The sequence below is a fragment of the Contarinia nasturtii genome, unplaced genomic scaffold, assembly GCF_009176525.2.
Source record: "Contarinia nasturtii isolate CC-2019 unplaced genomic scaffold, AAFC_CNas_1.1 Cnas_scaffold_129, whole genome shotgun sequence".
Classification (NCBI taxonomy): domain Eukaryota; kingdom Metazoa; phylum Arthropoda; class Insecta; order Diptera; family Cecidomyiidae; genus Contarinia; species Contarinia nasturtii.
In genome coordinates, this window is record NW_022197486.1 from 1,229,238 (window position 1) to 1,256,061 (window position 26,824).

Here is a 26,824-nt window from a genome sequence, read left to right on the forward strand (position 1 = left end):
TTATAAACAATTTTGCTCTCATCTCATTTGCACAAGAGAAAAAAACACCACAGTTGTGAGCCTTGTTGTGAGTGTATCATAATGGAATTTTTTGTACGATTTACATGTTTGAAATTTCTCATATTCTATTTAAATGAATAGCGTTCCGATTTTATGATAACAATAATCAACGCAAAATATTGTTTACATCGGAGAGTTTTTCGTTTCGGGAAGTCGTAATAGCAATCGATACAATCTGTTAGTGTTATCACTTAGCACTGAATTTTGCGCTGTTTTTATTGAAAATACCCATTTTTTTATTTTGCATATGCGGGAAACACCCTAGTGACCACATTGTTATTTGTTGTTGTTTTATTGTTTTGTCACACACTAACTTTGGTCGATCGATTGAGCCGATCAAAAAAAAAAAACAAACAAGCAACAACACCGACAAAAGGGTATAACATTTTAACCATGCAGTTTAACTCTATGATCAAGTACAAAGACGGCAAAAGCAAAGTGAATAAAAATAATAATAATAAAATAAATCCAAACTTCCCAACAACAGCAACGATCATAAATTGAAATTGCATTGAATTGGAAAGCATAGCATGAACGAAATAGAGAGAAAGAGAATTGGTAGCGCGCACAACAACTAAATAAGACGCACATTAAAATGTGCGTGTGAATAAATCCCGAAATGATTCATGGGGGCTTTTAAGCCAAATGAATTGGTGCACCTTGGTGCGCGGTAATAATAACAATGAATCAAAATCCATATAAGCAAAATGTTAAACCTGAAATGAACTCATTTTAATTGTCAGGCGCTTTTTTTTGCTCGTTTCTCTCGTATTTAATACGTGTGTTGTATTTATTTCTTGCCTGTGATTTTTCGATTAGCAAGTGTGCGCGAATGTGGTTCGCGCAAAAGAATTTGATACCATTCATCATCATCACCATCAGAAAGCGAAATGTTTCACGGTTTAGTAATAAATTAATTGAAATATATAACAGTGCTGTTGTTGTTATTCTTGTTTTTTTCTCTTCTCTTCATGTCACAAACTCCGACAGCTCAAAGTTAAAATGTATGAATGCGAAGGGAGAGATAAAGAAAGATAATAAACAACAACTGAAACGCTGATACATCGACACTTTGCAAATAATATATGAAGGAAGAATATGATAGAATATGCTGCTTCGTTTATTGTTTTCATTCGCACTAATTGATTGTGTTCAAGAAATGCCAATTGCAATTACGCTTACCAAATCACTAAAATCAGCCTAGTTGTTTGTGTGCAAGAAAATTGTTTCTTAAAGAATAAAAGATCATCGATGATGATGACGAAGACGATGGGTAAAATGAAGTCGTACCGACGACTAGAAGACATTGTCAATTGCATTGTGAAACCATGAATGAATGAATGATTTACACACAGCGCAATGGTACAACGAATATAGTGTGCAACATAAGTCTTCGATGCGCGTGGTATTTCAATAACAATCATCTGAATGGTGGCATAAGATCGTAGCATAGCATACAATTTTTCTGTTCAATTACTGAATAACAAGACAAATGCCGCATTACTTTTTATATTGACCCACATCCACACTCTCATAAATGTGTGAATTTCATGCTTTAGCCATTTACAATTTTTGTGCAGAATTTTTTATATAGGTATATTAATTTTTCTCACTCACACTCTGCCTCGTCTTTTTTTCCACTTTTATTTGTCATCGGAATTCCTATTATTACTCATTGCATGCACATACAACCGTATGGCAATATAAATGGACTGATGTGTCAAAAAGTGAAGGAAAAAAAAACTTTTTCCCATAAAATCTATGGATTTTCTCCATTTACATATGAATAAAATGTCAAGAAATTGGCAATATGCAATCGCAATATGGAATTATTATTTATATGGGAAAATGCACTTAGAATTCAACGTGTATGCAAATGAAGCACCCGGAACTGAAATTAAAAACAAACAAAAAATTGTGGTTTGTTTAAAAAGTTGTTTTCCAGCAGATCAATAACTTTTTTTATTTGAAATTAAATTGAAATATCGGAAAACACATTGCAAATAAGTAATTTAGCTTTGCGCTTGAGACAGGTAGTCAAAAGATTAATTAAAATTTAATGAAAAATTGCAACACACAATTGCACCTCTCAATTCTCATCATCAATGCTATTTACATCAATAAATGTGCACCGCCAGTGCATGCACAATATAACTATTATGACAAAAAAAAGCAAATCAGGTAAGAAACGAAAAAAACATAAAAATGCATAAAAAGAGCTAAATTGTAGCTCTTTCGTTCAAAACTCATTCACAATTCGTGCACTAGTTATTAAAATTGCAGTATAAAGTATATGCATATTATAGTATGTGGCCAATGAACGATCACCGCATTAGAGTCGACTGTGTAAATAAATATAAAGCAGCAGCAGCAGCAACAGTAAATAAAATAATAAGATGTAACAAGGCTGCATGGCTGGAGAGGTACTTGCGCTGAAAGTCGAGACAATAAACATTTAGCGATAAGTTAATTGTGCAGATATCCGTAAAAATTATCCAACACAAACAACGAACGAAATTCAATTTGAACGACGAGGAAGATTGAGAGAGATCAAGAGAGAAAGAAAGAGAAGGATAGGAAGGAAATATGAAATAAAAAGTGTATCGAGACGAAAACAAAAGCGAAGAAAAGTGTCCAAGAATGCAGGGAATGTTTTTTTTACTTCATTTTGTTCGCTTTTTCGTCTATCAACAAAATATGCATGCCACAGAAAACTATTCACTATGTGCAGAGAATATTGTGTGTATATGTATGGTTTGGAATTGAAGTACATATGCCGAAATGTATCTATATCATGAGGTCTATACACTATTACGTTACAACAAAAAATGTGATGGTATGCGATATTTGGCATGCTGTTTCCATATTTATCTGCATTCTTTCGGTGTGCTAACAAATATGTGACTTTTAATTGAACTAATGGTACAATTACAGCCAAACATCATCATGTGTGTGTGTGTGGGTACGTGATGAAAATAAAACCCAGATTAAAAGTGGATTTGCAACAAAGAGATATATTATTGAATAACCTGCAACCTGCATATCATATTTTGAGTCGAGTTTCAAATCATATTTGATTTGTATGCTAGGGTGTTTCCCATATCTGTAAATAGAAAAATGGTATCTATTAATTCAAAGTAGGCAAAATTCTATGGTAGTTAATGGCATTTGTACAACGGAGCAATTGATGTTAGCACTTCCCCAAGCGAAAAACAATTGTCACGTCTGAATGTATAGATGCAATCGAATAGTGAAAAATACTCACAGAAAAACAGAGCCTTGGTAGTACTTCCTGAGAAATGCTGAGACACAGTCAGTCTCAGTTAGTGTAACAAAATTACAATATTAATTTTTAATTAATTTTCGAGTTAAAATGGTGATTGGTTATGATCGAGGCTGCTGATTATTTTGAACTGCTTGTTGTCATCGATTTCCGTCACACATTCATCATCGACTGCATACAGTTGTTGAGCAACCTCTCCATCGATTTCCGCTGCATTTTCATCATCAACTGCATGTGGTTGTTAATCAACATTGACGTCAGCATATTCCAATACACCAGTCACTGCGTTTACTTGCCATTTTTTTGGATACACGGCCACCTTAGACAGTAAACGATCAGCTATAATGTCGAAATCATGCTCGGTCATTTTACCTCGTGCCAGAAATAGCGCCAAACTCTCTTCAATTTATATTGTTTTTGTTATAATTTAAACACCGTTTGCTGAGCTGTGCCACGATTTTAGATGGTAAAAAGTTAGCCATGATTGAATTTAGCACCGGTGCACAATTTTTACAAACTTTGAAACGGTTACTTTTGGTGCTTGGATTGAATTGTCACCAGCAACCGTTGAAGATGTTGTTTTGACAATTTATACAATACCGATACTGATTCACCGTTGCTGACAATTGTTTGCTTGTATATTAATAGGTTGCTTGTAATATATAATAATGCTTTGGTTTTATTCAAAATTTGATTGATTTTGTCAAAATCGAATATTTGGTTCCAGAAGTGTTCTTTGTTTTGGTAAATGAACTTTGCGGTTGTTTACCTTCGACTTTTGGAAGTAGCTTCTCTTCTTCCAACATTCTGTAGAAACCATCACTGCACATGAACACTGCCTTTCGCTGATAATCTGGCAATGGAACAACAGACAGATTTTTTATCTTTGGTATTGTGATGTTGTTGTCTTGCGCCCAATTGTGAAACTCATCGATTTTGCTCTGCATGACAAGCCACATTGCAGTTGCTTTGAACCAGTATTTGCCTTTTGAGAACTGCTTTGAACCTCTTCCACAATTCCATGTCAAGCAGCAACTTTCTTTTGTATCGTTTTAGAGGTGCATTCTGATGTGTGTCTCGAATGGCATCATAGCGTCGAATCGCCCAATAAATTGCATTGTCAACATCCTTTTTATCGAACTTCAAACCGGTTGACACTGCATTAAACTGCCAAGCTCTCATTTGCAAATAATTTCGCAGCCGCTTCTTTGCATGTGTCGTTTGATTCGTTTTCAATTGGCGCGTATAACTTTGGCATAACGATTTCATGATGTTGCCGAAATAATTGTTGTTTGGCCAGGCAAATTGATTGTCTCGGCTCAGTCCTTGCTCAACAAAATGACGAATGTGTGGTTCCATGTCCTCGTTTTCTTTGTTCTTTTGCAAAACTGCATAAAAGCAGCGCTCAATCACATCTTCGGCACGATTTTTTTTCAACCAATTTTTGTTTTTGGTTAACATACATTCTATTCGTGAAAAGTCCCATTGGCGATTGCTTTGCGCGGACTTCACTTTGTCAAGGAACAGCAACGATGCCAAAACGCTGATATTTGTTGACATGATACTTTTCTTTTCGATCCATGGTATGACAATATCATGGTACTCCGGCCGAACAATCGTTGTGAGACGCATTTTTATCGCTAATAAGCCATTGTCATTGAAGTTTTCGTCCTCGGCCTCTTCCTCTTGTTGCTTTTTTGTTTGATATTTATATCGTTTCTTTTTCGACTGTGCAGCCGATGTTTCACCAGTTGTCGACATTTTGAACTGCAACGAAAGAGAAAAAAAAACACGCACAATTTAAAACACCTATGAAATGACGGCCTTAGAAGAAAATAATAACATACAGAACATGCTGCAAATAATACTAATACAAATTTTATGCAAGCAAAAAGCAAATATATAAAGAGACAGCGCAAAAGGCAAAAGTAAAACCAGCCTACTTACATAAGAAACACATGTTTGATTTCACAAATATGTATTTTGCACTGTAACGGAGATAGAATTGACACTTGATCTTACCTGATTGATGGTCACGACTGAAGTGATATTCAAAATCGAAAAAGAACTCTCTCGAATGCACATCACACTAACACAGTCTAAAGTTGTATCGCAATATTTGCAGTTTCAGCTTGAGAACGTTTTATTGATATCAAAACAAAACAAAATTGAACACAAGTTTCACTGAAAATATCTCTCTTGCAAGTTATCGATTGACAATGATCCGAATGTTGAATCTGTTGTATTATGAATACCATCAAATAAAAACCATCAACAGAGTGAAATTAACTCTTTCGAAAGCATAAAACAAATACAAAATACGCCGACACATTCAAATTATATGTTTTGGCACTTTAACAATCGAATGCATAGAAATTATGCAAGGAATGCAAATTCAAAAAAAAAAAAAAAACAATGATTCTTACAAGTTTCACCACGTTCAAAATGTGAGAGATCATTCGACTAACACACAACTCACACTGCATTCCGATGTTAGAAATATTCCTATACTGTAAACACACAAATTTTTTGTTTATAAACCGTTTGAATAAGGAAGTTGTATGTGCTGAACTAATGAACGGACTCACAGTTTGTGCATGTGTAAACACTAACGAGCAAACGAAACGGCATGATTGTTAGCCTGTCGCGATGGATATACTCAAATCTGTATTGACAATACAGTATTGTTTGGACTGCTTGTGTGTTAATATTGATTCAAATTATATACAGACTTCACTGACCAAAAATTGCTTATACAGAGTTGTGTTGTTCGATCCTGAAAATGCGTTTAACATAAATACTTTCTTTTGTTTATTCATCGAATTCAAAGGAATCGCAATAATAAGTTATCAAAGCACTCGAATAGAGTCTATATATGTGCAAGCGACAAAGAAAAAACTTTCACTTTTTAAGATATGTTACATTTGCATGCGTTTCATATTTCTTTTTCGCTTCGGGAAGTGCTAACATTAATCGCTTCGTTGTATAAATGCCATCAAATAATATAGAATTCTGTGTTCATTGAATTCAAAAGTACCATTTTCTCATTTAGAGATTTGGGAAACACCCTAGTATACATTCTTTTGGTTTTTATCTTCAACGTGCACGAGCGTGAGCGCCAAAACTCTCTCATACACACTCACATCATCTATACCAAGTGAGCCATACACATGGTAAAAAAAAAGTAAACTCAGGGAAAAAAATGCACCATCAGCAGCTCCAGAAGAATAAAAAGCAGCAAAAAATAATAGCAACAACAACAAACCGAACGTAACATCAATATTCCGACAATAATCTTGGCCACAATACATTGTATTATGCAAAAGCAAAGCATATTCACGTTTGTATGTGTGCTGTGAATCGAGCAGAACAACAGAAATCTTAGGCTAAAAAAAGGGAGAGAGAGAGAAAAAGCGCGCGCGAGGCATATACATACATATCTTCGTGTTGAGTAATTCTTCATTCCCGTGCTTATGTCGACCACGAGTTTGAATCGTTCGAATGAATACGCTGAGCGCTCGATGATTTTTGCATTGGTATTGGTTTACATTTTACACCTGTATTTGTGCTGTATTGTATGGAGCTCACCGCTTTGGTATGCCAAATGAACGAAGACATAAATAAATGTGCTTTACTACAAAGTAGCGCTTTGAAGAAAAACACAAAAAAAACCATCATAAAACGAATGAATTTCTTTTGCATTGTATATGCGTATTGTATGTGTGTATGACACTGTGCGCTGCTCGCACACGCTCTCTTTTGTGGGCTCTCTGTTTCTTTTGTGCACGCTGATCGTTTTTTTTTTCTCTCAGCCGTGGTCGTGTTGATCGTCTGGCTGTTTTATGTTTTCAGTCAGTCAAAATTGCTCGTCGAGCTAAAATGTGTGTACAAATCGAAGCGTGTGTACCGTTTAATCGATGGTGAATCAGTTACAACGAAATCGAATTCAGATGTAACTTTTCGACAAGTTCTTCAATAAATCACATCGAATTTCGAATAATTCGAACGACAATGAACTTTTTTTGCATTTTCTTGAGCCAACAATAGTTTGTTCAGTGTGTCATCGATATTAAGACAATTTGTTTTGCAGGAGGAAAAAAAAGTGAAATAGCCAATATTGGATCGAACGACCTCTGGCATTTTGATGAATCAAGAACAATATCTCAAGAACAGCAAAACCAATCAAAACCATTAACGAACGTGCATTTTTCCCATTCGTGTGAATCACAATTTTTTTTTGCTGGTTGTTAGTTGAAACATTTGCGGTGTGTTACGTGCAATTTTACGAAGAATATCATCTTCAGTTTTTTTTTGTTGTTCAAATTGAATTTGAATAAGAAAGAGAAAAAAAAATAAAAAGTAAGAACATCAAAAAAATTGAGTTATATTGCGCACCATTTGTTTATAGTCGGTGTATGTGGAAACGTGTATTTGCGACTTCTTGCGGATTCTAATTCATTAAAACAAAAAATTTCTTACCGTGTTTTCGACTCGCAAACTTAATGATCGATCTGGTAAGTTATATTGAGTCTATAGCTGTTTATAACATCATATAAGATTTGATTTGTTAATCATGATTATTGTTTGTTTTATTCACGTGACGTTCTTATCCCCATTAATAATAATAATAATATAAGAAAAACGAAGACAATCACACTCATCATCTTCATAATTTTATTTTCTTATTCATCGTTCACTTGTTGTTTTGTATGCCATTTTTATGTTCTCTTTGTGTATTTTGAAATACACATCGTGTTTGCTATTGAGTTAATTTGACCGAGCACACACCACTTCAATTTGCGCTTCTTAATCTCTCAACGTTATTGATTGAGAAATGAGCGTGCACGGTTTGAATGATATTTTCATCTGTGTCTGTCTCGTTTTTTTATTTGAATCGTTTGCATCGGGGCGTGGAAGTGATTTTTTTCAGTTAGTGTCTATGGCAGCAACAGAGGAAACTTAAATTCTTCACGGGAAGAAAAAAAAAAGATCGTGTAATCTTCTATCTTCGCTGTTGCTGCTGTTCATGCTTTATAGAGAATCATTCACCATTGGAAGATTCAAGAACCTTGAGCAATTCCCAGCAATTGTACTTGCACTTATATGCCATTTCTAATGCCGTAGATATGCAAATATTTTGAAAAGTGACACTCGAACCCGAAGACATACAAAAACGAGGATGTGTGTGAGAGATAGAGAGAGAGAGATTGAAAGAGAAATAAACAATTATATCGCATGTTTCTGGCACTGAAATGTTGTCGATAAAGACGTAGAGAAAAGAGACACATATACCATACATCTATGTGCATGCATGTTCTTGTTTGCCTCTTGGGTTCATTGCTAATTCAACACAAACTGGATATATTTATTTATTTTTGCCCCATACCAAATTACTTGCATATTTCAGCAACCTACACGTATATTTAAAAATTAAATATAAACAAAGTCAAAGAACAAACTCACTAAACTTTGTCCAAAAGTGTTGTTATTTCTTTTACTTCGTTGCTTCATGTCTTATGCGCGTCTTAAAATGGGCCGACAACTTTTTGATAATTTTTTTTTAAGCGCATATGCTTCATTGTAGAACAAACAAACACACACACGCACACATGCAATCGACGTTCATTGAACGGCATGGCATTTTCTAGCTGCGCCCATCGCAATTTTTACGCCATTGATTCGAAGATAATGTTGATGATGACTACAGATCGAATAGACCGTGATCAATGTAAGAATCAATTACTTTGCCAATTTTCATGCATCAAACACTTGTGTACGCGAATGTTGTAGCACTTGTGAAGTTGATTTACACATGATTGGCGGTGCCCACCATTGAACAATCGGTTGGAGCGAATGGCAATCGATCGGACGGAAGTATAAATCGATTAGATCACGTCAGTTGTGAATACTAAATCACTTGAACCTTGTATGTTTTTTCTTTACGTGTGTATTGCACAAGTATCTGGTCGCAATGTTGTTGTTGTTGTCGTTTTTTTCGTTCAAATTCTACCTTGTTTCGCATCTAAATCATAAAAATTATTAAGAAATATCGGTTTATTGGGGCAATAAATTAATCTTATGTGCGTCGTAATTTTGTTGTTTTCATCTCTGGCAATTGCATTGCTCGCACCATATCGACAGTGGACACACACACATTTCTCGCTCCGTCCATGCCATAAGTTTATGGGTGAGAGAGAAAAAAAGATTTAAATGCTTCGCAAGACGACGAAACAGAGTTTTGTTGCTCGATCGTTATCATAAATTAATTTATCATATAACTTTATGCGGTGCGTTTTCCAATTTTATATATCATATATGTATTTCCGATTCGCCATTATGTTGTATGTGCGTACATCTCGTTGTGCATGTAATCGGCCATAAATTTTGTTCGTTGACAGAGAGACAGAAAGGAGCAAAGAAAAAATGAAATCTTAACGAGAAATGAAACGATACGAGCAACGACAACAACAAATAAAAACAACAAGTGAAATCGATTATAAAATATTAATTTATGCCTCAAAGAATTAGAATGCTGATTGGATTCGGTGACTTTCCATGCGCGCGTGTGCGTGCGGTTTGTCCATTTGGTTTGTACACTTGGCAATGTTTTAAGCATTGAAAAAAAATTGTACGCGCCACAATTTACAGCCATGAAATATGGGTCGTTATGATGGTTGTTATTTACAAGGAAAAGAGAGAAGAAAATAATTCGCATTTATTGGATATGTTCGAACAACAAACATGAATTGATATGTGATACGATACGTTCGACCAGTTCCATCATCATTGTCGTTGTTGTCATCATCATTGCTCGTGATATGTGCGGACGCGATCGCGCATTTAAATGTACTTTCTCATTCATAAGTACTTCACCAAACACCATTACCACCTGTCGGCAGTATTATCATGCAATGTGTGTATATATATATGTGTATGTTTTGTGATTATGTAACTATTTCGCTAGGTATACGCATAAAAATGCCACTTATCTTTCTCTCATATGGGCCTCATTGAGCTTTTGACGCGAGCGAATGCGTGCGCGCGCGATTACACATTTTTTCACATGTTGAATATATTGATATGGCTAACAGGCCGAAAATGATTAACAACATGATTACGCAAATCAAATGAAACAGGTCCAACGAAAAAAAACCTTAATTCCAAATGAAATCCGGCCTCGCAATACGAAAGCAAATACACAAATCAAAACGAAAAGAGAGTGAGAAAAAAAACCAAACGAAAGAAAATACGAATTTTAAGAGGCGAAGAAAAAAACCAGAAGTGAAATATAAGTATTTCATGTCACATCAATGAGAAGAAGCCACAGCAAATGATTTTCATTGAACCATTTCAACACACATAACAAAACGAATGAACGATAAATGCTGAAGCATACACAAAATAAAAGTGTCAACGAAAAAACAAACACAAGAAGGTCAATTTTATTATTTGTTTGGTTTGAAAACACTGCGAATGTGGTTCAATCAAATGACACAAAGAATATGAACAATATGAGACAAAGAGAGATAGAGATAGGGAAAGGGAGACAGAGAAAAAGATTCCTCATTAGAGTCAATTCAAACTTCAATCAAATGTGGCATAATTTTTTTAAAATATAACAGTAACTGTGTGGCGCATAGTTTTGGTAGCCAAAAATTTATATATTTCTTTCTATTCTTTGATGATCCGATGACAGCCGGCCCATCACATGTCTATCCACGAATATATCTAAATCAAATCGGTTGATAAAAGCTGTTGTTTTGTGAGAGCACTGTAAATTTATTCAATCGGTTTGAACAAACGGTTGTGTATGATCCACTTAACTTGGGAACAAATTTTTCGAAATAAAATCACTCTCAAAAGAATGACAAAAATATTTTCTTTTTTTTGTTTCTTCTTTTGCATATTTATATCTATTTTCATGCCCGATAAACTATTCATGCATATTAAATTTATAGAAAGTTTCACGAAAAAAATATATATAACACATACCAAACCTTTGATTCAAACATACACATATAGCCATACACATGGCTTGTTTATTATTCGAAAAACGAATCGAACGAATGAGGAAAAAAATGTCTTCAAAATGGCTTTTGCTCATTTGAATACGACTGCACTGAGCGCTGAACCAAACCCATCCAAATATGTGTTAAATTAGTCATGAATATGATAGAGATTGATACTATAATTTGGCCCCGATGGAAAGTACGAAACAACGCGATATTCGATTTTAGTGTATACTACACAGCCATTTGCCGTCTGTTTGTGTTTCTTTTCTATCGTGAGTAAATGTTATTTAAAACAAAGAAGCCGAATATCACAAAATATCATGGCATCAAATCTTCCATCATCGAATACCTATCGATATTTTGATCCGGAAAAAATATGCGCACAAATACAATCTAACTGAAAATATACTTCACAAACCAGCGATTCGCTTACAATTTGTGAATTTTCTTTTGTAATAAACATTATAGTGAATGAATTTTCTTTATATGGCTGCCAGTGCTGTCAGATCACATACAATATACACTTCATTTCCATGTGAGTATTGTCTGCGAAAAAAAAGAAGAGAAGAAACATTCAACATGCCGCGCAAATGTGTCGAATGAAGGAAGATGTAAAAGAAACAAAAAAAAAGTTCACAAGAGAAAAAGTAGAAAAATTGATTCTTTCTCTCTCGTGCGCTCACATTCACATTATCGAATTTATTATGGGTGTCGATAAATAAGTAAAGTGCAGTGAGCTAAACTGAATTGAGACTAATAAGTATAATTCGATGTAAATGCGAATGCACTCATTACGCGTGTTTGCCTACGATTTGAGCACAACGTACATTGACCAACCGAACCACCATCACCACACTGGGATGTACACAACAGTTTAAAAAAAAATCTCAACGATTTGTCATGAGAGAACAAAAAACCAAGCAGGTACATAAGACACCGCGAGAGATAGAGGGGAGACACGAACTCACAATAATAACGCATCTTTTGTGATGGTGCACCATCAGCGTTTTATTCGTAGAGTACAGAGTTTAAATTGCACTGTGCTCATTTTGCATCCAATGAGTTCACAGCCACACTCTAGATGCTATAAATATAGTTGATGATGTGTCTGTGTCCATATTCTTTCTGCACATATTTACTTCAACGAGCTAATGCAATGCAATTACAAATAAACATGCTCTCTTACAAACAATTTGAAATAACAAAGACACTGAAAGCATTATGAAAATAAAAGAAAAATAGTATACTTAATGCAAAATATCAACAGGCAACAGGTATTACGATGATGATGATGACGACGATGAAGACGGCTGCAGCAGCAGCATCCATTATACAAAAAAAAATAATGCTTTAACTAATTATGGTTACTGTTATGCACCGTTCACTTAAATTATAATAAAAAAAATATCAACAACTCAAAAAGAAAAGAAATACTAAATCGAAAATTAAGAGAGAAAGACGGCCCAAAGAGACCAAGAAATGTAGATAAATGAAGATGAAAATCATCCGTGCAAATAAATTCAACGGTTCATTTGTGGTATGCGTATATTTTTGCATATCAATTATAATTTTTAGCAATTATGTTGCTGTCAAAGTCGACGAATTGTCTATTCTCGGCTGATAATGAAATTCAGATGAGAGATCCATGGTGTCGAGAGATTGTCATCTTTGTCATCATTATCACTGTATTACATTAATTTAAATATTTATCCGATGGATAATAAGGCGACTGATGTACCGACTGATACTGCCGAAATAAACGTGTAAGTTTTTGATGCTGAACCAACGAAAAAAAAACTTTCTCTTTTGGTGTTATCGATCTTTTTTGTTATTTTTCTTCTTCGATCACTGAAATCCATTGAAATCCATCTAATTCATTCAATTTACACGAAATTGCAGCGACGAACAGAAGTGAGCAAAAACAAGCCCCAACAAACGGGAGAAAAGCAATGGGCCTATAAGGAATGTTAATTTCAAAACATACATTACATTAGACTTGATGTTATATGAACACGGTAAACTTATGCACAACCATCCGATCGGGCAAACAGTAAGGGCTCGGTATGGTGACTGCCGTTGCGGTAGTTGTATTTACTGGCTCTCCTCGCAAACCGTACGCCGACTGTGTAAAAATGTAATGAGCCATATTGAGCGCTTCAGCTATTCATAGTTCCTTACCCACTTTGCCACTGTTTATGCTCGTCTCGCTTGCGCACCATCATCATTCCAAAACGTAATGATGTTAGCGTATCGAACACATATCTCATATATGCATTTAAAAAAAAAAATCACATGCTGGTGAGCTGCTGTGATGCAATCATCAAAAATGAACGTCTGCCGACTTATTTCATCTTCCATCGTAGTATTCTCACTGTTTTGTCGCAGCACCGTAATTCCAATACAATTTTGCTGATGTAGAAAAAAAAAATCATTTCATTGATATCGTTACTGAGCGGTTTAGAGAGATTTTGTAATCGCGCACGAATGCACTTCGCGCATCTACTTGCAATTGGCATGGAAGATTACCTGTTCGTAAATTGGCATATGTATATGCAAGTTTAAAGTGTCATGAGACACCAAGACACTTATACATTAAAGGTTCTCGATAAAAATGTTTTTCTTTTTCTTTTCCTTTTCACTCTTCTCATGTATTTTATGTGTTCACCTCATTTGAAATGGGAAATGTGCACAAAATAGATAGATAATAATGTTGGTTTGTCACGGCGAGAAATCCATTTACCTGAATTGACATGAATTCAAAAAAAGAAGAAAAAAATGCGGCTATACGCGCACGCTCATCAAACGCCGTTATTCATTTGTTGAAGAAAATTATCAGGAATTACAAACGTTGCAATTCTCAAAGACATTTTGAAATGTGCGAGCGCGTCAATTGAAAAAGCGATCGCAATCTCGATCTACGGAAAAGGAAAGAGAAAAAAACACAAAAATGCATACAAGTTATGTAATACATAAATAGTAGATACACTCAAATAACACATCAAATGAAAGTGAAGTTGGGAAAAGTGTCGACGATGAAATTACTATATATAGATGATGAAAAGAGAGATAAACAGAGAAGGCTTACTCTCTTTGTGTTATCCTCTCATTATATCTGTGTATCTTACATTTTAATTTGTGTTATATCAAAATAGAGATGAAGAAAATGAAAGAAATGAAAATGTGAATAAACAGAAAAATATCCCGCATATTTGCCTTGCATTTGTTAGCATATATGGTGTTGTCATTATGTTTCGAGACGAAGACGACTGCTTGTGTTTTTCTTCCTCTCTCTCTCTCTCTATCTCCTTGGTATCTGTGTGCATCGACTGTGTTGATTTTCTTTAATTGGTGGCTTTTGGGTCGTGCCCACTTAAACGATCGACTCATATATCCATCTTGGGCGAAATTGTTTCGACCACTTTCGCTAATTACTTTACAAATATGTGCCTGATTGTTGATTTTCTTCGTTTTGGCAAACATTCTGAAAAAAAAAAAACAACCGTTTTGGTTTCTGTTTTCTTTCTTTCTGTTTTTCTTCGATTTGTGCCGAGTATCATTATTATTTTCTCTTTGTTCGTTTATTTTTCTATTTGCAGATAAATACGGATCAGCTGTAACGCACCTTTTATATCTTGGAAAGGCGTTGAAAAGTCAAAACACACAGAGAAAGAAAAAAGTACATACAAAGTGTGACAAAAACCATCGATCAAAAGCAACAACAAAACTCATCCGATCGATCACATGCAGTGAGAGCACGATAGAGTGAACGCACAAAAAAAAAAACGAAACGTAAGAGCGCAAAATACAGACAAGCGAAGACAACGAACTAAAAAAAAAGAATGGTAAGTCGCGAACGTGCAAAGTGACGAACGCACGTGTTTAACAAACGCTAATTGATACATTCGAGTGCAATTGAAATTGAGAAGAAAGCTTTTACTCAATTCTCGTCGACCGTTTTTTTTCACCTTGTTTTATTTTTTATTTGCTCGTTGCATATGCAGTTGTTGTGAATCTGTTTCATTTTTTCGGTTTTGATTGCTTTATTTCGTTTTGATTATTGAACAGAGCAACGGGTTGCTATCTTCTTTCACATATAATCTTATTTATAGTGCGCTCGCATTTGTGATTGTGTTAAATGAACGGTGCTACAATCTACTGACATAGATACATAAACGAACCGGGTCCAATATCTCAATTGCAATTTTCTATTTTCCATTATGATGAAAATATAGAGAAGAGGAGAAGAAAAAAATATCGGTTTTTTAAACTCATTACGAAAAATTCAAATTGCATTTTATTTTACATTGGCTGCAACGACGCACACAACATTCAATGGAAGTGAATCAAGAATCAAAAACTATCTAGATTCAAAAACTATTCCACCCGAAAATATATTGCTTCATTGTGCGCTTCGCTAAGCTTCTAAATCTCTCGCGTGTGTTTGTGTGTGTGGGGGGAAGAGAGACAGAGATAGAGAGTGTAACTGACATGCAGTGAAAATACGGAATATGCTTGAAACAAACAATTTATCACTTTGTAAATTGGCGCAAAAAATATTTGGAAACGGTGAACGAGCGAAATGTGCATACGAAAAGTGAAAAAAAGTATGTGCTAAAATCTAAAAAGAAGAAACAACCGAGTGAAAAACAAAAAACAAATAAACTGCAAACACAAATGAAGTGAATTTGAAACAAAACATAAAAGCACACAGCTACACCCATAAGTGCAAATGATTTATAAATGTTAAGGTTATTTCAATCAAATGCTTGAACTGTTTAGTGCAGAGAGAATAAAAAAGAATCGTTTTTTTTTCGTGTTTCATTAATAATGCTATTTATGTTCGAGTGAAGTAAATTGTTAAAACAATTCGAAAGGGGAGCGAATGAATAGATACGAATTGTTGTGTGTGCGTGTGTTATTTTAGTGATAATTAATTACATTTTCAACGTTTCATGTTTGCAAGCGCAAGCCAAAAACAATCGGCCGTATATAACAAAAAATCGAAAAAGAACCGAGATTCATCTCACTCACTTTCGCGTTAAATTGAAAAGTGTGCGCACAGCTGTCCGATTTTCGAAGCCATTATACCGCCCCGTGTGTTCAGCAAAGCCGCGTTTGAGTGACCGTGTACAATATAAACTACACGATATAAATAAAGCAAGGAAATATAATCATCAAAAATGTATAAATCAAACGATATCAAGCATTTCACATTAACGCTGACTGTGTTAGTTTTAAGTTGTATTCCATTGATCAGTGCGCATGTTGCGTTGACGTATCCACCAGCGCGGAAGTACGATCTGGACTTTTTAGATAATAGCCGAACAAAGGGACCATGTGGCATGCCAAAAGGTGAGCTATTAACTCAATGAAATATGTTTATGTTGTTTTTTTTTTAATCGAATTCCTTCTCATATAATTCCTAGTTTCAAATAACAATCAAATTGTATGAAATCTTTTCATTGTACTTTGAATATAATGCTCATGACAATTTTGAGTGTGTGTGTGTGCGATTATTTCCGTTGCATGATTCGACAAAAGTAAATTTGTTGCAATATTGATGGATTTATTGTTCACTTCTTGGATTGTTATGGTTGGATTTATCTTTTTTTTTCTCTTTTCCTCATCTTTTCGCTTAATGTGTAAGCCAACGCAATGAAGAAGGGAAACGAAAAACAACCTTTCAAACGACGCAAGATTTAAACGATCGTTGACCGTGAAAACTGATGAAACTGACATGTCATCACCATTTTCAATTGGTGTAATAATCACTTTGCATACAATTCATCCAAGTCACAGTGGTCGGGAGTTTTTGTTTCGATTACGTGTCTGAGTCGAGAGAGATAAAAAAACAAGACGCACAATTCGTTTTTTATTTTGAACAGCATGTGCGCGCGCAAACAACCACGGCCAAAATACAACAACGGATTCAAATCGATATAATTGCACGGCCAATTGTTGAGATTGTTTTCTCAATTAACGAAAACATACATACACATTTTTTAATGAATGTAAATGGTAATGGAAGCCATTTGTTTGAAGCGACACATTGCACGCGACGGCTCATCCTAATCTCGGCACATTCTTCACGGTTTCCATAATGATCACACTTTTTGCAATGCAAATTGTTAAATGGCCACTTATTTCGGTCAATTTCACACAATCTCAATCACAATATCACGGTAAAAGCCAAACCATACTCTCTGAGCATAGCGAATTACATTGAATTGAGAAAAATAGAAAGAAAGAAGAAAAAAAAACCAAACCATATAACATTGAAAAGCGGCTCGGGCTCATATAAAACAAAACGAATAGAGAAAAAAATCACATACACTGATATATCAAGTGTCTTGCCGCAAGACTCTTGCGAGAGGAGAACGCGATAAACGGCATTGTATCATTAGTTGAAGATGAACAATCAAACTGCCCAATCAGGGAAATTAAATCTAAAGCAAAAAAAGAAAAACAAATCCGATAATAATTGTTTGTACAGCAGTGATGAACCATTTTTTCTCTCGTCTACTTATGGTTAGTTTTTTTAGTCAGCTTTGACTTTTTCCACTTCAAATCAAATTGAAGTTTAGAGTTTTAAATGATAATAGAAAAAAACCGGTATACTTCCGTGTATGAATCGAATATTTCGCTTGTTTATCAATCATCGCTTATGAAGAAAAAAGACACCGACCAAAAAAAGATCAAAATATCGAAATCGCGATTTTCTGCTGTATTGAATCGGGTGGATATTTGTACATAAATGGGTATTGAGTACGAAGGCGCACACACACCACTTGAATGTGTGTACGGGCGAGTGCGCTCTCTTTCTCGTATTGCATTCATAAAATTCACTCGAAAATCTCGAATATTCTTGGAGATATATATATATATATATTTTCGTTCAATTAAAATTCCGGAAAGGGCTTTCGAGCAATAAGGCATGATCCATTGGTTGTTTTATACGGTAAAAATCTCACGGCCAAAATGAAAAATGCATGCGAAAATAATGCGCGCGATAAATGTTCGTATTGAATGTTGCTATGTAGCCAGCCAGCCAGCCACATAGGAATTTGGCATTAAATTCAGTTGAATTTATGAATATAAACACCCAATCCCGATCGAGCACACAGTTGCAACATCTACAACAGCTTTAAATGTTGTATACGGTAAGCAGAAAAGGAAAACAAAACTGTGAAATGAGCGCACAAAATTCAAACCAAAAACAAAAGCAAATGTTATTTTGTTAATGCAAGCACTTTTAAGTAGGTAAATCAACTTGAAAAGTGCAATGTATGCTTTTGACTTTCTTTTCAGAAGACAAACAACTATTTACACCTTATGTATTGCATAATAATGATTGTTAGTCCGAAGTTTTGTTTTTTTATTTGCTTTCTTGTAGTGCAAACAACTGACTCAAAGGCTAAGCGAAGCCCACGGGTGCATACCATGCACGATAAACACAATTTCTGCACGAAATAACATACTGAGCAGTAACACCAACAACAACGTCGACACGGTATCGTCATCGTCGTTGTCGGCACAAATAAATATGTGTGCTCCAAGCAAACGATTGAAAATGAAATTATGTCAAGTGTTTTTGATCGTGAATTAGTAAGCATTATCTTTTGAAAAGAAAAAAAATTGCAGTTATAGGCGTGCGATTCGCCAATTTAATGTATGTAAGTGTATGTTGTTTGTGCACATTTGTCGGTCTTATTTACAAAATGTAGTGCATACTCTTGTCGCACAGAAAGCACACATTTAAACCACAACACCGAAGGTGAATTCCTGTCCGCAATGAATGTAATCGAACTAGTTCAGCAGATAGAGAGCTCCTTTATATTCGTCTCACATTCATTGCATACGTTACATTTTTCCACTTTGGACGGTCATTGCTGTCTTTTTTTTTTTTTTTTTTTTTCATTTTGATCGTGAACGTTTCGACAGTATGACGTTTATCAAAAAGTTGCTATTGCAAGAAATTTCAATCGCTCATCAAAATACGATCACGAAATGTGAAAATGAATTTAATGACATAAATCAATATGTTTGAGCCGTGATCGTGCGCTCGATCGACCAAGCACTTCAATTGCATTTCAGGTGTAATGCGACGTTTTTTTTATCTTTGTTTTCCATTGAATTGTGTTGTGAAATTTAGCGAATTTTTCATTCGAATATTTGCAAGAGAAAAAAAAAGTATCATAATAATCAACTTGTTGTCGGCGTCATCAGCGCATTGTCACCAAATCATGTACATTTAAAAGTAACTCATGTATTATATTTATACGACAAAATACATTGAATTAATTGAATGAAAACATGTACATAACATTGATTTGATTATAAAGTATTTGATGAAAAAATAAATAAATAAGTGGAATCGTGAGCTTGGTCAAATCGTCACACCATAAATGCGTACCACACACACGCACACACACACACACACACCTTTCATGCTAATTACTGCTATCATATAGCACATACACTTTATTGTGTGCTCGTTCACTCGATAAATAGCCAGATTCATAACTAACGCACATTCTCTTTATCCGTTTGTCATCGCTTCGCTGAACATTCCATTCACACAACAAGTGTTTGCTCTGTACGCCATGCACTACATTATTATTTGGCTATTGTGGCCGAATAAAAAATGAATTATGTGAATTGAATTTGCATGAAACAAATATTTGTGGTATGAATTTATAATAATGCAAATGGGTCTTTGCATGCCAAATACACTATGTGAAAACGGAAAATAAGTATCGGTTATGTATTATGCATTGATTGCCTTGTGTGCTCAAGCAGTCAAACAAGCAACAATCAAAATCGGAATTGGAATTTGATTATTAATTTTTGATTGTATGTAGTTATATGGCCGTTTATATTTTTAGGCTATTTCTCTCTCTCTCTCTCTCTCGCTCAATTTTCGATAATGCTGTCATTAAATTTTATAACTGTTTCCAGACAGGTTTCTGAATTTAAACAGCAAAAATCTTGTCTGTATTTCGTTTCAAGTTTTTTCCCTACTTCTTTCTTTCTTTTTATTTTTTGTGTGTATTTTTCTCTCAGTGGTTTTTGATGTGATATTTATTGTAATATTTTTGTCATCCATTTGTCTTTTGGGAATAAATCTTTAGGCATCCAATCAAAAAAAAATAAAAACCGATTTCGAGCTTCGATTATTATCATCATCAAGTTCGTTTTTTTTCACACTACTTTTCTCAATATACTTACATTAGTTTGAATGAATAACGTTGACGAAATCATTGAAACGATGTTCAGATAAAAAAAAATGTGTGAGACCTGTCCGGTTTCTTTTTTTTTCTTTATATAAGTTTTTGTATAAAATATGGAAAATATGCTCATTCGTCTAACACGTTAACTTGAAAATATTTTGATTTTTGTTGAAATTTTTGGTATCTATCCGGTTTTTTAGGTTCAACACGAACATCATTCTTGGCTGGTTCATCGATTAATGTTACTTGGCATTTAGCATACCCACACCGAGTAAGTTTTACAAAAATTCTTTTCGATTTTAAGTATTGTGCCATTCTTATTTTTCGACGAAATGCTGTTGTGATTGAAAAGACTGATGAAATCCAACTGAATTATTTTTTTTTATTTAAATAGAATGGACGAATTTTAATGTGTGTTTTTTTATTTCCCACACATGCATGTGATTCGATTCAGTTTTTTTTTATTTTTCACATAAATAACATATTTATAATGCTTTACATCAAATTTCAATGCTAATATATTACAATACACAGCAATGATGAGAATGAAGATGAGTGAAAAATAATGTTGGGCAGCGCTCGATGGTTTTATGGTCGATGTTTCTTGTGTTGTTTGTTGCGATGGAACAATCGGTTTGAAAAATCTAACATTACAATTATGTTCACCATCACAAAATGAACATTGATATTGATTGTTATTGCAATAGTTTTTGTCATCATCGACCATTTCCGATGCGCATTTTTGCACAAAACTATCATCTTTACGCTGAATTAACGCACATGAATCGGCAACATTTTTACAGCATACGGAATATTGGTCTATCGATTCTGGCTCATTGTCAGTTGGACGTTTTTCGGATGTACTGTCACAATTTGACAGTCACATCGTATACATCTTCGACGATTTTTTGGAAATTCATATCCGTTACAAACATCCGAACCATTTGCAATACACAAATTACATGTTTCTTTATTATGCAAACAATAACTGTATTCCTCGTTTATTCCCACCCGTTATTGTATCCTTGAATCGATTAGTTGAAATATAGGCATAGGTAGGGAGAAACAGAAGAAGAAAAAAATTCAATTAAAACGTGAATTTTGACATGAAAAATGATTTGAAATCAATACCCATGCCACGTAGCGATAAAAATCATCTAGGTCAGTCGAATCATACAGGCATTGACCGAATCCAATTGACGGTACATCGTGCAAGCATTTTGGATCGCGGCTTGAGTCACATGATTTGCACTTGTGTTTTGGGTGTCCAACGTTGCAAAGTGATGCATAATACCAGTCACATTTTATAGCTGCACCAGATTTACATGCCGTTTGCTCCAATTGATTCAATGAATCGTAACAATCACGTTTGATTATCGTATCTATCGCATTCAGGTGGATTCGAATCAATTTTGCATATAGAAAAAAAAAAAATTAACAAACGGTTTTTAATGAAAGAAATGTTCGAAACAAAATAAGAATGTATAACAAATTCAATTTACTGTCATTGTAAATGGTAACGCAGCTGTTGCAGATCTTTTTATCTGCCTTTTTGCCAGCATACACAATTCCGTCTCAATCTTCAGCTCCAAGCACCTGGCACGGTGTCAAACAAAATATCATTAAAGTTGTTACGAAAATAAATTTCACGCTCATTTTTATTCGCTAAACGAGTACATGGAATGGTCTCGAAATAAAACTGTGATTTGATCAAACGCTGTAAGCCGCTTATATATTAGGATATATGACAATTTGCATGCATGCAATCTTATCTTTATTTCCATCGTAATTGATATAGGTTTTCTTTGATCGAAGATCAATGTTCTTCTTATGTTCAAATCATGTTATATTGTTTATGATTTGTCGCCGACAATGTCAAGCACCACATTATTCTCTCCTAAAATTTCGATAAATTGTAAAAATTATGATAAGATAGCGAAAATATTCACAAATTAATTGGTATTTGTTATTTACTTATCCATAGGGTGGTTTTCGATTGCAATTGCTTGATCACTTGGAACGTCCTGTGCTCGATTTAACTCCATCCGTCGGTGGCACCGATTTTGTTCGAAACGATGTGACGGCACAAAACTTTGAAGTACGATTTCCATCCGATTTTACATGCAAAGATTGCACACTACGCCTCTTACGTCAAGCCGATGAATGGTCAAATGGATATCGATTTTGGTCATGTGCTGATATTGACATCAAAAGCCGTACGTATTAGCGTTATTAGCAAAATAAATATACAAGCGCTATGAATAAATATGTTTGATTACAGGAAAAGAATTCCGTGAAACATGTTCGGGACACGGTAAATATCTAGCCAGTCGATGCAAGTGTGATAAGAAATATTATGGATCACGGTGTCAGTACAGTGACGAATGTGAGAAAAACGATGATTGCGGTGCACAGGGTAAATGCATTGATTTGCAAGGCACTGCATTGCCAAGACGTCAATGCTACTGTAATTTTGGTTGGTTTGGACCAAACTGCTCGAAAAGTAAGTACTTTCAAAAAAAAAGATTAAATTTGAAATGAATACATTTTTCTTCTTCGCTCAGTGTTTTGTTTAATTTGCGTGGGAAATTCGATTTATATCGATTCAAAGCTCATGAATTCATTTATGATATTCTCTAAACGTTAGAGAAATAAAATGATCTTAATCAAATGTACCTTTTGTTTTATAAATTTTAGAATCGCCAATCAAATCAAAGGATCTTGATCTATCGCAATACTCAACAAAGCAACTTTCACCCGACTATCGTATTCATTGGCGTATATTGAAAGATAAAAATGAAATTGAAATTGTTGCCATTGTAAATGGAACGTCATGGGTCGGATTAGGTTGGAGACCACGTAAGCTTAATGCGACATGTCGAAATTTCCCGCTTATTCAAAAGGAAAAGGGAACACCATCGGAGCAGTTAGTGAAAGCAAATGTGAATCAAAACAGTCGAACGCCAACATCTGAACCGGAACCCTCTACGGAACCCGAGAAAGAACCAGGTAAATTAATAATTTTCTGAATACAAAAGTATATGGTAATTTCACTTAGCGTTTACATTCATGTTTACATTAAAATAATAAATCAAATGCATAGCTCCAGAAAAAGATAGTAAACATCCATCTAGTGAGCCGACATCCGAACCAAATGCTGAACCGGAGAAAGAGCCAGGTGAAATTTGAATTCATTAAATTCATATCTAGGGCGAGATATCATTGATTGGATGTGATTCAACATGATTTGATATTTTTCGAATTAATTTTAATTTTCTTGCAAGTTCGAAAACATTCATTTTAATATTTAAAATAGTGATATTTTGTCTGAAGATTTAAATCCTTTTCGTGTTGGTTTATTTCACTGAAATTGGTGTCTTTCATTTCATATTATTGTGGACTTTTTCTCAACATTTAATTTCAAAAAATTCGTAGCGCCAGAAAAAGGCAGTAAGCATCCAACCAGTGAGCCAACATCAGAGCCAAAATCTGACCCAGCTTCTGAACCGGAATCAGGTTGGTTTTAAAAAAAATAATGGCAGAAATCGTATCTTTTTTATCAAAGAACTTTGAACAAAACACATATTTATTATGGCAGCACGAAAGCAATTAAAAGAAAGTCTAAACGAGTAACATAGAATCAAATAAAACTCAAAACAACAAAAACAAAAATACATTAGCAAAATGTGACGGTGTGAGTGTCATTTAAGAGAATTTAAATAACGGTGAGAAAATGTTGCTCATGTCTGATATTTATTTATTTATTTATTCACCGTCTGATCACAGACTGAATTTATCACAAATTTTGTACAATATGGTTTACAATGAGACACCACCCGATCGAATATCCAGCTACCAGTCTTTTCGACTTCAGAGCAGCAGACATCGATTGTGTTCATTGTGTAATCTCTTTCGTCTCCATACATTCTTTAAAATTATCTGTTCACCGATTATTAAATATCAAATTGTCTAAATGAACAATATAATTCCTGTCTGTGTTCATTCCATCTTTACATTTAAATATTAACATCGATTCATGTTTCAATAAGTTACAATTGTTTTCAAATCTGTGGTGTTGAGTCTTGCATTGAGCCGAGAATGTTCCAAAGTTTATTGTTGTTTGTATGAAAATAATACATTTGCTAAACAATATAAAAATATACGTAATAAATTATTTCACGAAAAAAATACGATTTCTGCAATCAATAAGGAACAATTTAATTTTAAACATTATGATTACTGGATTGCAAGATGATTCCGTGTGAGTTAAACGCACACAATTAAAAAAATATTCATTTAAACAAAGTTATGTTATATTTTCTCGCCCATGAATTTTAAACGATTCAATTATTATCATTTATTTTTTTTCGTTCATTTGTAGAGCCCGAAGCTGAGAGCAAAGCACCAGAAAAAGAGCCAGGTAAAATCTATTGTTTTATTGTGATTAATTTGAATAATTGAAAATTCTCACGCACAATGTGATATAAAGATACAACGTTACAAAATGGGAAATGTCAAAAATGGACATAAATTAAATCACCTCGAAGTTAATTATGAGATCGTCGTTTAACATATTTTAATCATTGATTATTTTTTTCTCACATTTTATATTTAGCACCTGAAGGACATGGGAAACATCATCCATCAAGTGAGCCAACATCAGAGCCAAAATCCGAGCCAGCTTCTGAACCGGAATCAGGTATTATTTTTCAAAGTTCAGATAATTTTTTCAAGTACCCCGTCATTGAAATACAACTAAGCAGTAAACCTTTCAAATGTTACACGCCGATTTTCGATTTTTTATATGAAATTAGCCCAAAGTAATATCTTAGCCCAATGTAATGACTGCAATTGGGAGAAAAATGCTTCAATTTGTATTTTTTGAGCCCCTCCACCGATTCCATACCAAACATTGAAAATCGACGTGTCACATATTGAAAGGTTTAATGGTAAGATGTTAAATTATTTTCCTTTTTTTCGATCATCAGAACCAGAATCTGAGAACGAAGCACCACAAACGGAACCATCATCAAAACGAACCAACAAACATCAATCAAAAGAACCAACATCGGAGCCGGAAACAGAGCCACAACCAGAAGGTATATAGCTAAATAGTTATTTTAAACGCTCTAGATTGATATAATAAGGATAAAATATTGATATCAAAGAGATACCATATTTCGTTACTAAAGGTTTCGTTTTAGTTTCGTTTTGTTCTGATAACTGGCCACTATTCTGCCATGTTTTAGTAACAGAATTTAGTTTTGCTTTGATATGCGATGCAGTTCAACGGTGTTGATTGAAAAACAATACGAAAAATATGTTGCACTCACGTTTACGCTTTCAATCATGCAATATGTTATTTTTATTCTAGAGCGTTCGTTTAAATTTGAAAATAGTATTTTTTTATTTTTATTTGTGATGATTATTTAATTATAATTTGTATAGAACCATCTACTGAACCAGCAACAGAACCCCCATCTTCTACAACGGCTTTACCGCCTCGTCCACAACCTTTCCGAACACGTTTATTTAATAAAACCAAACGTGTTGTTATTCCGTTGAGAGAACGACAAAACTTCCAAGGCGCAAGAGATTTATCAAAACGACACATTCGAGCCGTGCCACGTAAATATTTTTTATCAAGTGGTCTTATGATTTAAATAACTATTTTGAATCGATTTATTTGCATAAATTAGGAGCTGAACCTTCAACTGAACCAGAACCTGAGGGAAATGCTGAACCAGGTAAAATCTATATAACTTCTATCGTAATGCTTTTTAAAATGTCCTTAATAACTTTTCCAAAAATAAAACTGTAACTTTAAACAGAACCACCATCACCTGAAACAGAGCCAGAAACAAGTAAGTTCTTACAGATATTTTGTAAACTTTTAAAAATACTAATAAAATGGTATTTTCAGCTCCAGAAGGTAGTCAACCCGAACCAGAAAGTACATCCCCAGAGCCTGAGTCAAAATCCGGTAAGCATTGTCATGAAATTTCATAATTAACTAATGAATTTTGAAAGCCGATAAACTTTTACAACCACATAATAGTAGATAGAAATATTGACGCAATTAAAAAAAATATATAATTTTATTATTTTGTTTTCACCGAAGAACCATCAAGTGAACCATCGAAGGAACCAGCACACGAGCCATCTGGTGAACCATCGAAGGAACCAGCACACGAGCCATCTGGTGAACCATCGCATGAACCTTCAAGCGAACCGTCAGG

General features: G+C 34.4%; 1 protein-coding gene across 3 annotated transcripts in view; it reads left to right on the forward strand.

The window, feature by feature from the left end:
- The first annotated feature begins 7,208 nt into the window (after positions 1-7,208).
- Positions 7,209-26,824, forward strand: part of LOC116341087 — a 23,976-nt gene continuing 4,360 nt past the window's right edge. For 2 of the 3 annotated variants that reach the window (XR_004201131.1, XM_031767955.1), the window contains exons 1-16: positions 7,209-7,857; positions 14,952-16,707; positions 20,786-20,856; positions 22,570-22,801; positions 22,867-23,088; positions 23,283-23,594; positions 23,689-23,763; positions 24,021-24,101; positions 24,967-25,005; positions 25,201-25,284; positions 25,574-25,684; positions 26,034-26,213; positions 26,285-26,332; positions 26,417-26,449; positions 26,509-26,568; positions 26,707-26,787. Coding sequence is in view for 2 of the 3 variants with exons in the window: in XM_031767955.1 (XP_031623815.1) it covers positions 16,536-16,707; positions 20,786-20,856; positions 22,570-22,801; positions 22,867-23,088; positions 23,283-23,594; positions 23,689-23,763; positions 24,021-24,101; positions 24,967-25,005; positions 25,201-25,284; positions 25,574-25,684; positions 26,034-26,213; positions 26,285-26,332; positions 26,417-26,449; positions 26,509-26,568; positions 26,707-26,787 (1,801 nt within the window). In the remaining variant the exon portion in view is untranslated. The remainder of the gene's footprint in view (positions 7,858-14,951; positions 16,708-20,785; positions 20,857-22,569; positions 22,802-22,866; positions 23,089-23,282; positions 23,595-23,688; positions 23,764-24,020; positions 24,102-24,966; positions 25,006-25,200; positions 25,285-25,573; positions 25,685-26,033; positions 26,214-26,284; positions 26,333-26,416; positions 26,450-26,508; positions 26,569-26,706; positions 26,788-26,824) is intronic. The other variant, XM_031767962.1, reaches the window with a different exon arrangement.